This window comes from Mustelus asterias, chromosome 12, assembly GCF_964213995.1.
Source record: "Mustelus asterias chromosome 12, sMusAst1.hap1.1, whole genome shotgun sequence".
NCBI classification, from domain to species: domain Eukaryota; kingdom Metazoa; phylum Chordata; class Chondrichthyes; order Carcharhiniformes; family Triakidae; genus Mustelus; species Mustelus asterias.
Window position 1 is genome coordinate 90,297,551 of NC_135812.1, and position 15,724 is coordinate 90,313,274.

At 42.1% G+C, this 15,724-nt stretch overlaps 1 protein-coding gene across 4 annotated transcripts in view; it reads right to left on the reverse strand.

Annotated features, from left to right (window-relative positions):
* Positions 1-15,724, reverse strand: part of LOC144501688 (platelet-derived growth factor subunit A-like) — a 75,566-nt gene that overhangs the window by 44,746 nt on the left and 15,096 nt on the right. For all 4 annotated transcript variants that reach the window (XM_078225622.1, XM_078225620.1, XM_078225619.1 and 1 more), the window contains one exon: positions 9,250-9,370. In XM_078225622.1, the coding sequence (XP_078081748.1) occupies positions 9,250-9,370 (121 nt within the window). The remainder of the gene's footprint in view (positions 1-9,249; positions 9,371-15,724) is intronic.

The following is a 15,724-nucleotide window of genomic DNA, read 5'->3' on the forward strand; positions in this document are numbered from 1 at the left end:
TTAATCTCTTATAAGAACAAACATGTCTTTCCTATAACCCCTTGGAGCTATCAATCAAATTGCTCAATTAACAGATGACCCACTGTGAGAATGTTAGGTCATAAGATCTGTCACACAGCACAAATCCTATAATGATAACTCTCAAAATGATTAAAACTGAAGAGTGAAATAGCCAGCACTGATTTTCTTGAACTCTACACTTAGCTTTGACATTTCCAATGGATTTTGACAGTTAGAATCCCTACAGTATAGAAAGAGGCCATTTGGTCCATCGAGTCTGTACTGGCTCTCTGACAAAACATTTTACCCAGCCCCTCTCCTCTGCCCTATCCCCGTAACCCTACACATTTATCATGGCTAATTATTCGAACCTACACATCGCGGGACACTAAGGAGCAATTTACCATGGCCATTCCACCTCACCTGCACATATTTGGACTATGGGAGGAAACCAGAACACCAGGAGTAAAACTACATAGACACTGGGAAAATGCACAAGCTCAACAGTCACCCAAGGCTGGAATTGAACCCGGGTCCCTGGCACTGTGAGGCAGCAGTGATAACCACTGTGCCATCATGCTGCCCACTTCTTTGATGGTTTGACAGTTCTTTGACAGCTTTGACAATTTCAATGAGTTTAGGCACTTTTTATGCACACTGATGTCTACTTCTAACAATACCAGAGGGCACTTAGCCTCTCCCAAAGGATTCGTTACCTCTCCCAAAGGTTAGCTGGTCTCCCATGATGTGCAATTTCGAATCTGCCCGAGACAATGGCGGAGATCTTGTTCAGGGCTGGGAGTTTTGGATTCGGGCCTCTGCCGGCATTTCCACACAGACAGAGAGCCTGTCCATCTGCAAGAAAATTCAGTCCATCAACTCAAAACCAAACCAGTAGGACGATGGTCTTTTCTTTGACGATGGTCTGCGTGGGTTTCCTCCAGGTGCCCCGGTTTCCTCCCACAGTCCAAAGATCTACGGGTTAGGTGGATTGGCCATGCTAAATTGCCCCTTAGTGTTCAAAGATGTGTAGGTTAGGTGGATTAGCCATGGCAAATGTGTGGGGTTATGGGGATAGGGCGGGGAAAAGGGCTTGGATAAGGTACTCTGTCAGAGAGAGTTGGTGCAAATCCGATGGGCCAAATAGCCTCGTTCTGCACTGTAGGGATTCTATGAAATCATCGAATAAGTTCTTATTCTGACACAAGCACTCAGCCATCATGAAGCAACTCTGTCGCCATCTTGGAAAGAAATAACCCAACAACATTTGCAACAAATCTGACAGTTTTGAAAGGCAGATATTTAATCACATTAAAAAGGTCTCGTTGAACCTTTAAAGTTTCTTAAGCAGGTTATTATTGCTAAAGATAAATTTCAGATGACAAATAGAGTGCACGAAAGCTTTGCTGTGTGCAGAGCATTCAGCATTAAAGGACAGTTATATAAATTTGACTTGTCACTTAACCCTCAATGTTCTAAGTTGAAAATGCTATCATAAAATTTATCCCAGATGTGTGCCTAACTGAATAATACCATAGGCATGCGTGGTCTGCATAAGTAAAAATGACAGACTCAGCAGCTTATTATTGAGCATTCTAATTATACCGCAAGCTTTTGAAAGGATTTTTTTTAATTTGTTTGTGGGACATGGGTGTCACTGGTTGGCCAGCATTTATTGGCCATCCCTAGTTGCCCTTGAACTGAGTGGCTCTCAAGGCTATTTCAGTGGGCAGTTGAAAGTTAACCACATTGCTGTGGCTCTGGAGTCACTTGTAGTCCAGGTAAGGATAGCAGATTTCCTTCCCTAAAAGGACATTTGTGAACCAGATGGGTTTTTCCCAACAATTGACAATGGTTTCATGGTCATCTGTAGATTCTTAAATCCAGATTTTTTCTATTGAATTCAAATTCCACCATCTGCTGTGGCGGGATTTGAACCATTCTTCCCAGAACATAACTGAGTTTCTGGATTAATAATCTAGCGATAATACCACTAGGACATCACCTCCCCAGAGATGAAATTAGAATGAATCGAAAGTATTATATGGTTGGGGTTTCTTTGCACTCTTGTCTGAAGAGATCAAAAGGATCGATAATGTTGGAAAGATGCTAAGTGTGAAGAATCCTATATGTGAATGTCTCTGTCTGTGTGGGTAGTAGAATAACAGTCAGCTAACTGTGGTATCTGTGGTCTTCCATAGGAATGTAGATTGTGGAATGAGACAGGGGCCTGTGGATGGCTGTAAAGGTGGGGGTGGCACAGTGGTTAGCACTGCGGCCTCTCAGCACCAGCAACCCGGGTTCAAATCCCGGCTTGGGTTTCTGTCTGTGCGGAATCTGCACGTTCTCCACATGTCTGCGTGGGTTTGTTCTCGGTGCTCAGATTTCCTCCCTCAGTCCGAAAGATGTGCTGGTTAGGTGCATTGGCCATGTTAAATTCTCCTTCAGTGTAACCCAAACAGGTGCTGGAGTGTGGCAACTAGAGGATTTTCACAGTAACTTCATTGCAGTGTTAATGTAAGTCTACTTGTGACACTCATAAATAAACTTTAAAACTTAGAGGTGACCAGCCTGTTGGGTTCGAGATTTGCAGCATCTTTCATGGCAATAGTGACAATATACAGCAGAACTACTATTTAACGTGAATGACAACAGTGGTCGAACCATACTTTATCTATCATGAAAATACTGTAACAGTGATAATACTGTAACAGCAGTAATAATACTGTACAGCGATAATACTGTAACAGCAGATCTAAAGCTGGCTCAAGTTAAAGACTAAGGAAAAAAATTACAGTCTTTAAAAAAGTAGTTGTTGATGGAGAAATTCAAAACTATTTTTACTTTTATCAAATTTGCAGCAACTTTCTTGGTGCTGATTGTGGAAGTGTTTTCATGTTTTTATTTTACAGTAAACTGTTCATGATTTATATTTCATTGTTTGTTGATGGCAGCAAGTTTATTCAATATTTAAATAGTCTCGAACGAAGAGTAATGGAATGCCAGGTTCACAAGTTGGTTTAAGTTGATGATTAATGGTTATGGTGAGACTCGCTGCTGATAAAAGATGGTTATTGGAGTCTTGTGCTTGCAAGCTTATTACTGCTTGCAAGCTTCTCTGGCTACATAAGTACTTTGGATTGTCGGTACTTCTACTTCCTTCAGGTTGGTATGAGAAAAATGAACATTCAAAAACCATGCAGAGTCTTCACTGCGTCTGGAAATTTTCCAGCCTGCTCCAGAGAGATAAACAAAGTACCCAGTGCTGCCCTGTCCTAAACAATGCAAAAACACACTGCGCTCCCCATAACACATTCCACAGAATTTACAATGACAATATTCGGGATTTCACACATAAGCAGGGAGACATCAAGAGTTATCACCCTGATGATCCCAGATTGTTCACTCCACTCTCGCACCTCAGCCAATGATGATTGCAAAAATTACTTCATGGAGTTAGTAGTAGGTTTAAATGTCGCAGCAGTCTAGAAAATAAATATCACGGCTGGTGTTCAGGATCTATATCCACTTTTATTGCAAAGTTAAGCACTGTGCAGATCTTTGCAGAGTAGACATTCAAAGGTGGTTGTGTCAAAATCAATGGTGACTTATATATTTTCACACTATATTAATAGTTTCTCAGGTGCGTTGTGGAGTTTTTTCTCTAATATTAGAAATAAAGATAAAAATCTATTCCATGAATACAGAATCCTCCTTCAGTGATATAATGAATTTCCATTCCAATGACATGTCACTGGAACAAAGGTTAATCATCTACTTAAGTGTAACATCTGCTCCCAGGAAACCTTTAACAATGAATTTTAAGTTATTAAAATGAGAGGCAAGTGAGAGCCACCATCAAGTGAAATTACACCAATCTTTCTGTATACAGTATCGTCATATCAGCATAAAAGGAGACCATTCAACCCATCAAGTCCATACTGGCTGTAATGATGCACACGCACAGATTTCGTCAAAGGGTATTTATTAACAAGGAAAATAAACTGCACAGAGGCTAGAAGCCCCTAGCTGCCCCAGAGCAGCCCACAGGCTGCCCCAGTCCCTACGTGTCTTCTACATGTCTTCTGCCTGGCAGAGGACTCCACCCTCTGGGGTGTTTATCCACTCTTGGCCCCATTTGGTCCCCCAAAACAGGTTACCCTCTTCTGCTATGTTGCCCTTAAAGGGACAATCACTACATCCCTCCCCCTTTAACTTCTTTATAAAATGTTCAATAACCAAGTTACTTCAGCCTAAATTCTAACTAAACATTATACACAAGTTGAACAATTGTAAATTGAGTCTTTGAGGGGGTCTTTCTGTAGAGAGGTGTAATTCTGAGATGCTTCCACCGGATCAACAGTAACAGGAACTGCAAATAACAGGTACCTCTTCTGGCACAGACAATTCATTGCTACTTGCTTCTACAGAGACATCAGTTTTGTCCATAACAGGTCGATCAGACACTTCGGTGCTTACAGGTTTGAAAATATTTCTTGACGGCAACACTAACTGCTGGCGAGTAACTCTATTCCTCAAGTGATCCATATGTTTCTGAACAATCCGATCTATCCCTCAATGTCTATTGGGTATGACAGGAGTCCGATCTCTGAGTCAATAATTTCAGGAATCTAATTTGATCCGCTATAGAAGTTTCATATTAACGACACCATGTCATGTAGTTAATGTATTTTTTTATTATTGCAGTGGTGATGGTACATTGATGGAGGTCTTCTGTGTCCAAACATAAACACTTTCATTGGTGGGCTTTAACCATGTACAGTTCCAAATACAGTCTCGCATGGAACTCTTCCAAAAGGCTTGCTGCTTTTCCATTCACGTAATCACTTCAGCAATCTCGTTCTGGCACCTCATCCCAGTTTCTCTCTCTGTCTGGATTGTTGATTCTGCTGTCAATTTCAACGTTTTTACCTCTTCAGTTAATTTCTCATGGCCAAGTTTCCTTCTTCAAGCTTTTATTCCCCTGAATCAATTCTTCACAGGACTTGATCTTTTCTGGTTGTTCTTCATGGGAGTTCAGCCAATTTTCCATTGTCTCATTAACTTCTTCTTCTTAACTTCATTTTGTCAATTTTTGCACCTTTTTTTCAAGTTTGCTATCAGTCATTTTATCTTTATTGTTTTAATGTCTTCTCTAGAGCTTTAATTCTTTTCACTGATTCCTCTTTATGTTCAGTGGTTCCAAGTTTGTTGGAAGTTTTTAATTTCTGTGTTTCTTCCAAGGTGAATGCACCATGTTCTTACTGGACATATACATTTCACAAATGGAATCTTTCTTTCTACTTGTTTTAACCTCAATCAAAACCCCTTTTAGCTTCACTGTTTTTTTCTTTTCTTGGGACATGGGTGTCACTGGCTGGCCAGCATTTATTGCCCATCCCCAAGTTGCCCTTGAGAAGGTGGTGGTGAGCTGCCTTCTTGAATTGCTGCAGTCCACATGCTGTGGGTTGACCCACAAAGCCGTTAGGGAGGGAATTCCAGGATTTTGACCCAGCGACTGGGAAGGAAAGGCGATATATTTCCAAGTCAGGATGGTGAGTGGCTTGGAGGGGATCTTGCAGGTGGTGGTGTTCGCATGTATCTGCTGCCTTTGTCCTTCTAGATGAAAGTGGTCGTGGGTTTGTAAGGTGCTGTCTAAGGATCTTTGGTAAATTACTGGTGAATTGTTGGTTAAGTCTGCCTATGACAAAGTGTTAACTTGTTTCCAATCTGCAATTCTCTCATTGCCCTTCATTTGGTCACTTAGTGTCTTTCATTGCCCTCCTGGATACTTTCGGTGTCCTCCTTTCAAGGATTTTTCATGGTCTCCTTTGAGATCTTCCATTGCTTCTTTCCTGAGGTTTTCATTGCCTCCTTTCAGGTCTTGTGTTGCCTCTTCCTTGAGGCTTTTGTTACTTATGGACCTTTTTTGAGAGTTGCCTCTATCTGGGTCTTCTCCAATTTTCGTGTCCGTTGCTGTTTTTGTCTCCTTGTGGCTATCATTTTAAGTGCATTGCCACATTAAACGTATTACCGCTTTAAATGCATTACCACTTTAAGACTGCCATTTTTTTTCAAACAGTTAGCAACTGCCGGTTCTCTCTCTGTGCTTTTTGGCGCGAACTTGCTGCGTCTGTGGGGAGTAACAAGAGTTAATGTTTCAGGTTGATGTCCCTTCATTAGAACTCATACGAGGTGGCAATAATTAATGTCGGTGGTTCCATCAGGGTATGAAAGAAATACATCAAGGGAATTATAGTTCAGCTTCTGTGGAACTACACTACCCAGAATATGCTGTAATAACTCACACCACATGACAACTAAACAAAAACTTAAAAGTAACTGTCATGTACAAATGGCAAAAATCCATTGAAAAAGGAATTTGTTTTCAGTGTTTTATGGGAAGTTTCTGCTCTCGTTGACAAATTCTGATATTTCTGATTGTGTTACGGTGATCCTTCATATTTTACTCATGATGTGGAGATGCCGGCGTTGGACTGGGGTGGGCACAGTAAGAAGTCGCACAACACCAGGTTAAAGTCCAACAGGTTTATTTGGAATCATGAGCTTTCAGAGCACTGCTCCTTCATCAGGTTCATTGTAACATGAACATTCATATGTAACACTACATTCTGCACTCTCTCGTTTCCTTCTCTTTGAACGGTATGCTTTATCTGTATAGCACGCAAGAAACAATACTTTTCACTGTATGTTAATACATGTGACAATAATATATCAAATCAAGATTCGAAAGCAATCTGAAGTCACACACACTATTAAAAAGCTTCTCTTCCCTTCGTTGACCTGGTAAAATCATTAGACTGGATTTTATGGACAGCGGCAAAGCAATTGTGCTTGCCATGGACCTGGAAGAAGCTCTGGCCATTCCACATTGCCTGGATTTCCCCTTTAAAACATCAGGCACCAAGACAATGGGGATCGCCAAGCATCCAGCAGCAGTGATGTCATCAAACAAGTAGCTAATCACAATGAAGCATTCTCACAGGTATCACTCCAGGAAATCAAAAACCACTGAATCCCTTCACTTTTGAATTTAAAGCTTTTAAAGATAGCAAAATAAATGATTAGGACATGTGTGGGGGATTAAGATAGAGGATGAAATACTAGAAACAATTTTTATATAAATTGAAAAAATGTGGAATTTCTTACAATGGAGAAATTTGACATTCAACAGACATAAAATTATTAATTCAGGGCCAGTGGGGCTGGTAATTATAACTTTACTAATCTGTTACAAACCCAAATTACACTACATTCAATAAGGTATAACTTCTTCAAGCATTTTTGCATTGAGCCCAAGAGGGAATTTCTCCAATTCATATCTTTCCAATTAGAACTTGGTAGAACTTAAACAGTGCACTGTCTGCGTTATGTATGTTGGGACATAGTCCCTTTAAGGGAATGGGTCAGGTGACCTGGGGTGTGGGGTGAGCTAGTTGGGAACTTATCTGAGTGAGAAGTCAATGTTTGGAGTGTGGAGCGAGTAGACTGAATAAAGATCAATGTTCCCTGATGCCTGACTGTGGAGCAGTTCTCGAGGAGAAGCAAAAGTACTCAAATTTAACAGTCTGGAGCAGTATTGAATCAATGACAGTAACATCAAGATTTCCGGGCACATGTGCAGACTCTGGAAGTTGCTCTTAGCCTCAGAGAAGTACTGACGGCACAGATGCTGACAGTTTCACCATCATCAGCACCGCAAAATCTGGGCCATTAGACTTTTTCTAGTATTTTTCCCAACTGCATCATGTGGTGCTCATCGTATCCATCACCCAATGCCATTGTGTATGACCAATTCCCTTGGTGGGTCCAAAAGTGCACACTTCTGAAAATGGCCAAACCCACTGGCTGACTTTCTGCAGATGAATTTCAATAGCCTCATCCAAGACCCAGTGTTTAAATCAGCTACAATCTTTATAGATATCGCAAAGCAAAGAACCAGACGGCAATCAAAACAGGAAAACAGTGTCTACTTCTTCTCTGTTAAGAAACCTTTAAATCCTGCTGCAGCACTGGGTTCCTCAACTACCCATGATGTGGAGATGCTGGCGTTGGACTGGGGTGGTCACAGTAAGAAGTCTCGCAACACCAGGTTAAAGTCCAACAGGTTTATTTGGTAGCACAAGCTTTTGGAGCGCTGCAGATGAAGGAGCAGCGTTCCAAAAGCTTGTGATACCAAATAAACCTGTTGGGCTTTAATCTGGTGTTGTGAGACTCCTTACTGTGCCCACTCCACATCATGTCCCTCAACTACCGACAGACACTCCCAACCACAGGCATTTTAAAGCCAGGAGCTTACCTATGTTATGTTAACTAGGTTCACTGTCAAACTACAAGTGGGAATAATGCACTAAATGTCCTAGTCTTCTTTCCACATCAGCCAATCTCTGGTCAAGTCTTTTCCGAATCTGAAAATCTGGATGTCATAAAATGGCAATACACAATTCTCAACTATTCATCCATCGCAAAGTAGACTGAGAATGTTGAGACTGTTGGATCTCATTTGACAGCAGGTTCTCAGCTGATGGAAGATTATCGATGTGAATCTTTAGCTGTTTCCCTTTCCGCAGATGTTTCCTGCCCTGATGAGTGTTTGCAGAATTTTCTGTTTTCATTTCCAGCATCCACCATGGTTTGTGTTTGTCCAACCAGATTGAGACTTCACTTCCAAAAATAAAAGATGTCATTCGCCTCTTTTCTATCACTAAAACACCTCTCCTGGAAATTTACTGTCAAAATCATGCCCTCAGATGGATTAAATTACAAGTTACATAGAATCTTACAACACAAACAGGGCATTTGGTGTTTGTTTCCACACCAAATTCTTCCCACCTTAATCTCACCGTATCAGCATATTCTTCTGTTCCCGTCTTCCTTCCATATTTATGTTGTTTTCTCTTAAATGTCACAATGCTGTTCGCAACTTGGTAGCAAGTTCCACATTTTTCTTCCCCTCTCAGTAAAGAACTTACAGCCGAGTTTACTATTGGATTTATTAGTAACTATTACCTCTAGCTTTGGATTCCTCCACAAGTGAAACATCTTCTGTTAGTCCACACTCATCCATCATTTTACAAACCTCTCTCACCTCACCTCTCAGTCTTCTGTTTTCTACAGAAAAAAAAAGAGTCCTCCGACCAACCTACTCAGGTTTTCCTGGTTGTTGTACCCTCTCAGTTGTGGTTCCATCTTGGCAAATCCTAAGTAAAATATTTGTAGACAACTGACCTTTGACCTCAACATCCAGAAGGTCTTCCAGATCATTGATACTTCTGATGTCTGCTTGAGCGATCATCCTCAGCACATCCTCTGGGAGACCTTCTTCTGTATTCATGCTTTTTGGCATTTGCTGTTGGAGACACAACACAGTTTAAAGTTTGTTTACTAGTGTTACAAGTAGGCTTACATTAACACTGCAATAAAGTTACTGTGAAAATTCCCTAGTCATCACACTCCGGCGCCTGTTCGGATATATTGGGGGGCAGGGGGGCTGAATTTAGCATTGCCGATGCACCTATCCTGCACACCTTTCGGACTGTGGGAGGAAACCAGAGCACCCGGAGGAAACCCACGCAGACACAGGGAGTGCGTGCAGATTCCTCACAGACACTGACCCAAGCCAAGAACTGAACCCGGATCCCTGGCACCGTGAGGCAGCAGTGCTAACCACTGTGCCACCATGCCGTCCAAATTATGAATGCCGAAAGACAAAAAATTACATGGAGCCAGCAATACAGATTGTCCCTGAATTTCAATTATATCCCAATTTAATAATGAGAGAGGTTGAGAGAAATCATAGAATCCCTACAGTGCAGAAGTCCCAATCGACTCTGCACCGACTCTCCGACAGAGCATCTCACCCAGCCTTATCCCCATAACCGCATATATTTACTCCACTAATTTCCCTAACCTATAAACCTTGGGACACTAAGGGACAATTTAGAATGGTCAATCAACCTAACCTGCACATCATTGGACCATGGGAGGAAACAGGAGCACTCGGAGGAAATCTGGAGCAGACACGGGGGGGGGAACGTGCAGACTCTCCACAGACAGAAGTTCTTCAACAGTTCTGTAAACAAGTCATACAGACTTGGAGCATTAGCTCGGTTTCTATCTCTACAGATGCTGCCGGACCTGCTGAGTTTATCCAGCATTTTCTATTTCAGCAGACATGTAATACCAGAGAGAGAAAAAAACTCGGAGAAGGATGGGTGAAAAAAAAAACAGTTCCTCTCTAACCTTCCAGGAGATCACCACAACATCAGTCCCGTCCCATAATAATTTTTAAATGCTTTGCCAGGAGCCACAACCAGAACTTGGTCTGCTCCCTTCCAAATTCTTGTAACAGTTATGCATTCACTGCATGAGCTAACAACAACTTGTTCCAAAAGTCATCAACTCTATATAAAAGAGACACCTCCTGGCATATAATCTCATTCTATGGTATGTGAACACTACCATCTGAAGTTTCCCCTCCATCTCCCCTCCCAGAGTACTTAAGGAAGTGGCCCTGGAAATAGTTGATGCACTGGTGGATATCCGCCAAGACTCTATAGACTGGAACAGTTCCTACAGATTGGAGGGGAGCTAATGTAACCCCACCATTTAAAAAGGGAGATAGAGACACTATAGACCAGTCAGCCTGATGTCAATGGTGGGGAAAATGCTAGAGTCCATTATCAAAGATTTCATAGCAGAGCATTTGGAAAACAGTGCAGGATTGGTCAGAGTCAACATGGATTTAAAAATGGGAAATCATGCTTGACAAATCTACTGGAATTCCTCGAAGGTGTAACTACTAGAGTTGAGGAGGGGAAGCCAGTAGATATGGTTTATTTGGACTTTCAGAAGGCTTTTGTCAGAGTCCCACATAAGAGATTAGCATGTAAAATTAAAGCGCATGGGATTGGGGGTAGTGAATTGAGATGGATAGAAAACAAGGACTGGGAATATAATTCCGGTCACCCTATTATAGAAAGGATATTATTAAACTAGAAAGAGTGCAGAAAAGATTTACTAGGATGCTACCAGGACTTGATGGTTTGAGTTATAAGGAGAGGCTGGATAGACTGGGACTTTTTTCTCTGGAGTGTAGGAGGCTGAGGGGTGATCTTATAGACATCTATAAAATAAGGAGAGGCGTAGATCAGCTAGATAGTCAATATCTTTTCCCAAAGGTAGGGAAGTCTAAAATAGAGGTGAGAGGGGAGAGATACAAAAGGATCCAGAAGGGCAATTTTTTCACACAGAGAGTGGTGAATGTCGGGAACAAGTTGCCAGAGGTAGTAGTAGAGACGGGTACAATTTTGTCTTTTAAAAAACATTTAGACAGTTACACAGGTAAGATGGATACGGGCCAAACACAGGAAACTGGGACTAGCTTTGGGGTTAAAAAAAAGGGGAGGCATGGACAAGTTGGGTTGAAGGGCCTGTTCCCATGCTGTAAACCTCTGTGACTATGAATAAATGGTCCCTTTTCCAAATGGCAGGCAATGACTAGTGGGATACTGCAGGGATCAGTGTTAGGACCCCAGCTATTCACAATGTATATGAGGGAAGATGAGGGAACTAAATGTAATATCTTCAAATTAGCAGATGACACAAAGCTGGGTGGCAGGGTGAGCTGTGAGGAGGATGCAGAGATACTTCAGATTTGGACAAGTTGAATGAGTTAGCAAATGCATGGCAGATGCAGTATAATGTGGACAAATGTAAATTTATCCACTTTGGTAGCAAAAATAGGAAGGAAGATTATTATCTGAATAGTTATAGATTGAGAGAGGGGAATGTGCAATAAGATCCGAGTGTTCTTGTACACTAATCACTGAAGGTAAGCATGCAGGTGCAGCAGGCAATGAAGAAGGCAAATAGTATGTTGGCCTTCATAGTGAGAGGCTTCGAATTCAGAGCAGGGATGTCTTGCTGCAATTATACAGGGCCATAGTGAGACCACACCTGGAATATTGTGTGCAGTTTTGGTCTCCTTATCTGAGGAAGGATGTTCTTGCTATTGAAGGAGTGCAGTGAAGGTTTACCAGACTGATTCTCGGGATGGCGGGACTGACAAATGAAGGGAGATTGAGTCGGTTAGGATTATACTCTGAGTTCAGAAGAATGAGGAGGGATCTTGTAGAAACCTATAAAATTCTAACAGGATTAGACAGGGTAGATACAGGAAGAATGTTCCCAATAGTGGAATTTCTTCACCCAGAGTGATGAGCTGTGGAATTCTCTACCACAGAAAGCAATTGAGACCAAAACATTGTTTGTGTTCGAGGAGGAGATAGAAATGGCTCTCAGGGTTAAAGGAATCAAAAGATATGGGGGGAAAGTGGGAACAGGTTACTGAGTTGGATGATGAGCTATGGCAATAATGAATGACGGAGCCAGCTCAAAAGGGCCGAATGGGCTGCTCCTGCTGCTATTTTATAAGTTTTTACGTTTCTAAGTCACTGACCATCCTGACTTGGAACCAGATCACTGTCACTGGGTCAAAATCCTGGAATTCCCTCCCTAACAGCACTGTGGGTATACCTGCTACTCAGGGACTGCAGCAGTTCAAGAAGGCAGTTCACCATGACCTTCTCACGGGCAACTAGTCTCGCCAGCAACTCTCACATCCCGCAAAAAATAAATGTTTAAAAATCCCAATTCTTCAACTAAATTTCCCCAAAATCTACATCTACAGAGTAGAAAGAACCAACTCTCCAGCCGTATCGAGCTATTTAAGATCTTTGAACTAGCAGCTAAATTCTCTAAATCTTTTCCAGCATCTTCCCAGTGCCAATTCTGTGACTGCACCAAAGGTGGACACACTGTTCTCCACGAGGCCTAGCCAAGGTCTTTTTAAAAGATCATAATGTTTTTACGTTTTGTCCAGGATTATTCTACCGGAATGCTCTATTTCTAATTGCTAGGGAGCACTGCTCGTGAACCCTCAGAGACTTGTACGTTATAGAACACTTAAATCTCACTCCTGTTGAACAGATTTTAGTTGGAATGCTTCATGGCACACACATGCTTGGCATTAGGCGTACCTGTGTGCATAACACTACCATTTAATGTAGATGAACATAATGTGTCAGACATGGGCCCATTCTAACTGTAACATTTATTTTTTGTCTCTTTTAAGGTTTTAAAACTATGATGAATTTTTGTGTCATCTACGAACAGCACCTTCAACCAGGCCATTAATATATATTTTTTATTCATTCGTGGGACATTGGTGTCGCTGACTGGGCCAGCATTAGTTGCCTATTCCTACCTGCCCTAGGAATGGCTTACTAGGCCATTTGAAAGTCAACCACGTTGCTGTGGCTCTGGAGTCACATGTAGACCAGACCTGGTAAGGACAACAGATTTCCTTCCCTAAAGGACATTAGTGAACCAGATGGGTTTTTCCAAAAATCAACAATGGTTTCATGGTCATCAGTAGATTCTTAATTTCAGATACATTGTATTGAATTGAAATTCTACCATCTGTCGCGGTGAGACTCAAACTTCGGTCCTCAGAATATTAGCTGAGTTTCTGGATTAATAGTCTATCGATAATACCAGTAGGCCACCACCTCTGCTTAACATGGATGATGAGGAAGTTCAAAGATATGCAGGTTAGGTGCATTGGCCATGCTAAATTGCTCCTTAGTGTCCCAAGATGTGTAGGTTACATGGATGGCAAATGTGTGGGGCATAGGGATAGAGTGGGGGAGAGGGCCTGGGCAAGATACTCTGTCAGAGTTGGTGCAGACTCAATGGGCCGAATGGCCTCTTCTGCACTGTAGGGATTTGATGATTCCATAATTCTAAGAACAATGGTCTTCGAACTAATCTGTGCGTTAGCTAAAGGTTTCGTGCAGAACCATTACAAGGTTCTAGCATAGCAGCTGGGACTTTGCCCTTTATGTTTTTAGCCTCATTGTTGAGAAAAATTGTAATGTTCATGTGGGAAAAACCACAGACTATTTTTGACCCAGTCTACCCAGTTTATATGCACCGATCAATTCTATAAATGCATCTCCTATCAGTTAATGAAACATTGTGCTGTACAGTGGCCTAAGGCTTTATGCTATCATTTTACTTGTAATTAGGTCATTCGGCCTGTATTAGACGGTCTGACAATTTAGTATTTTCTGCTACCTAAGGTAATGAGAAATACCGTGATCATCTTACATATTCTCTCGCAATCAATTTACTGTAATCAGATTTATACCTACACGACACTAATGCAATATTTAGGGCAGCACGGTGCCACAGTGGTTAGCGCTGCTGCCTCAGCGCCAAGGACCCAGGTTCAATTCTGGTCTTGGTCACTGTCTGTGTGGAGTTTGCACTTTCTCCCCATGTCTGCATGGGTTTCCTCCAGGTGCTCCAGTTTTCTCCCACAGTCCAAAGAGTGCAGGTTAGGTGCTACGTTGTCCCCAAGTGTCCCAAGATGTGTAGGTTAGGGGGATTAGCGGGGTAAATATGTGGGGTTACTGGGATAGGGCCTGGGTGGGATGCTCTGTTGGAGAGTTGGTGCAGACTCGATGGACCAAATGGCCTCCTCCTGCACTGTAGGGATTCGATGAAAATATTGCAGAGAATCAAAGCCTAAATTTCAACCCATTTATGGCAACGGTGGTTTAACAATTTACACAGGGAGAGGCAAAAAGTCCAAACCGGAAAATTCCCTTTCAAATAAACGCTTCTGTTCAGAGAATCTCTCAACTTCAACCATAGTTTCCTCTGACGGTCCTCTCTCTCTCCTTCATTCCCCATACACCCAATCTCCATCCACCGCCCCTATGACTAATGATGAGCTGGTTGTGTTCAAACTTGTTTGTAATGGAAAGTTTCCCTCCTCACAGACCAGGTCAGCCTCACAGTTACAATGCCTCTCTGTAAAACTAATAAGCTGGAAGGATTGTGGTTACCCCTTTAACTGGCACAACCCTATATTGAGGTTTGAGCCTATTGCCTATGAAATGTTTTAAACCTGCATTTGGGTTGTACAGCTGTCTTTTCACATTTGTACTGTCAAAAGAGCATTTCTACAGCACTGATGAACAGAATCTGCAAAGTAGGAGCTGAGCTGTATAGTAAAAGTTACAGCACAAGAAAACACTACTTTAAAAAATAGTTGACCTTATTGAGACGCCCCAACTATAGTTTGCATTTGGAACTATTTCCTCAGCATCAGCCTTTAAAGGAAGTTGAGGTCTCATCCCTGAAGGCTATTAAGTCACATCTAGTGGTACAAAGCAGGGATCCACACCAACAAAGTAGGAACTTCACACCAATTCCCTGAAGCCAGTTGCATAATTAAGTACATGCTGCAGAGAGTGCACTAACAGAAATTGATCATAGAACCATTGAATCTTACAGTGCAGAAGGAGGGCATTTGGCCCATTGAGTCTGCACCGACCACAATCCCACCCGGGCCCTATCCCCATGCATTTACCCCAGCTAGTCCCCCTGACAGTCAGCGACAATTTAGAATGGCTAATCCACCTAACCCACACATCTTTGGAACGTGGGAGGAAACTGGAGCACCCGGAGGAAACCCATGCAGACACAGGGAGAACATGCAAACTCCACACAGGAATTGAACCCAGGCCCTCTGGCACTGTGAGGCAGCAATGCTAACCACTGTGCCACCAATCAGTCGTATTTCATTCCTGCGAAACATGTAACCATGTCTCTAAAACAGAGAAAACGTCAC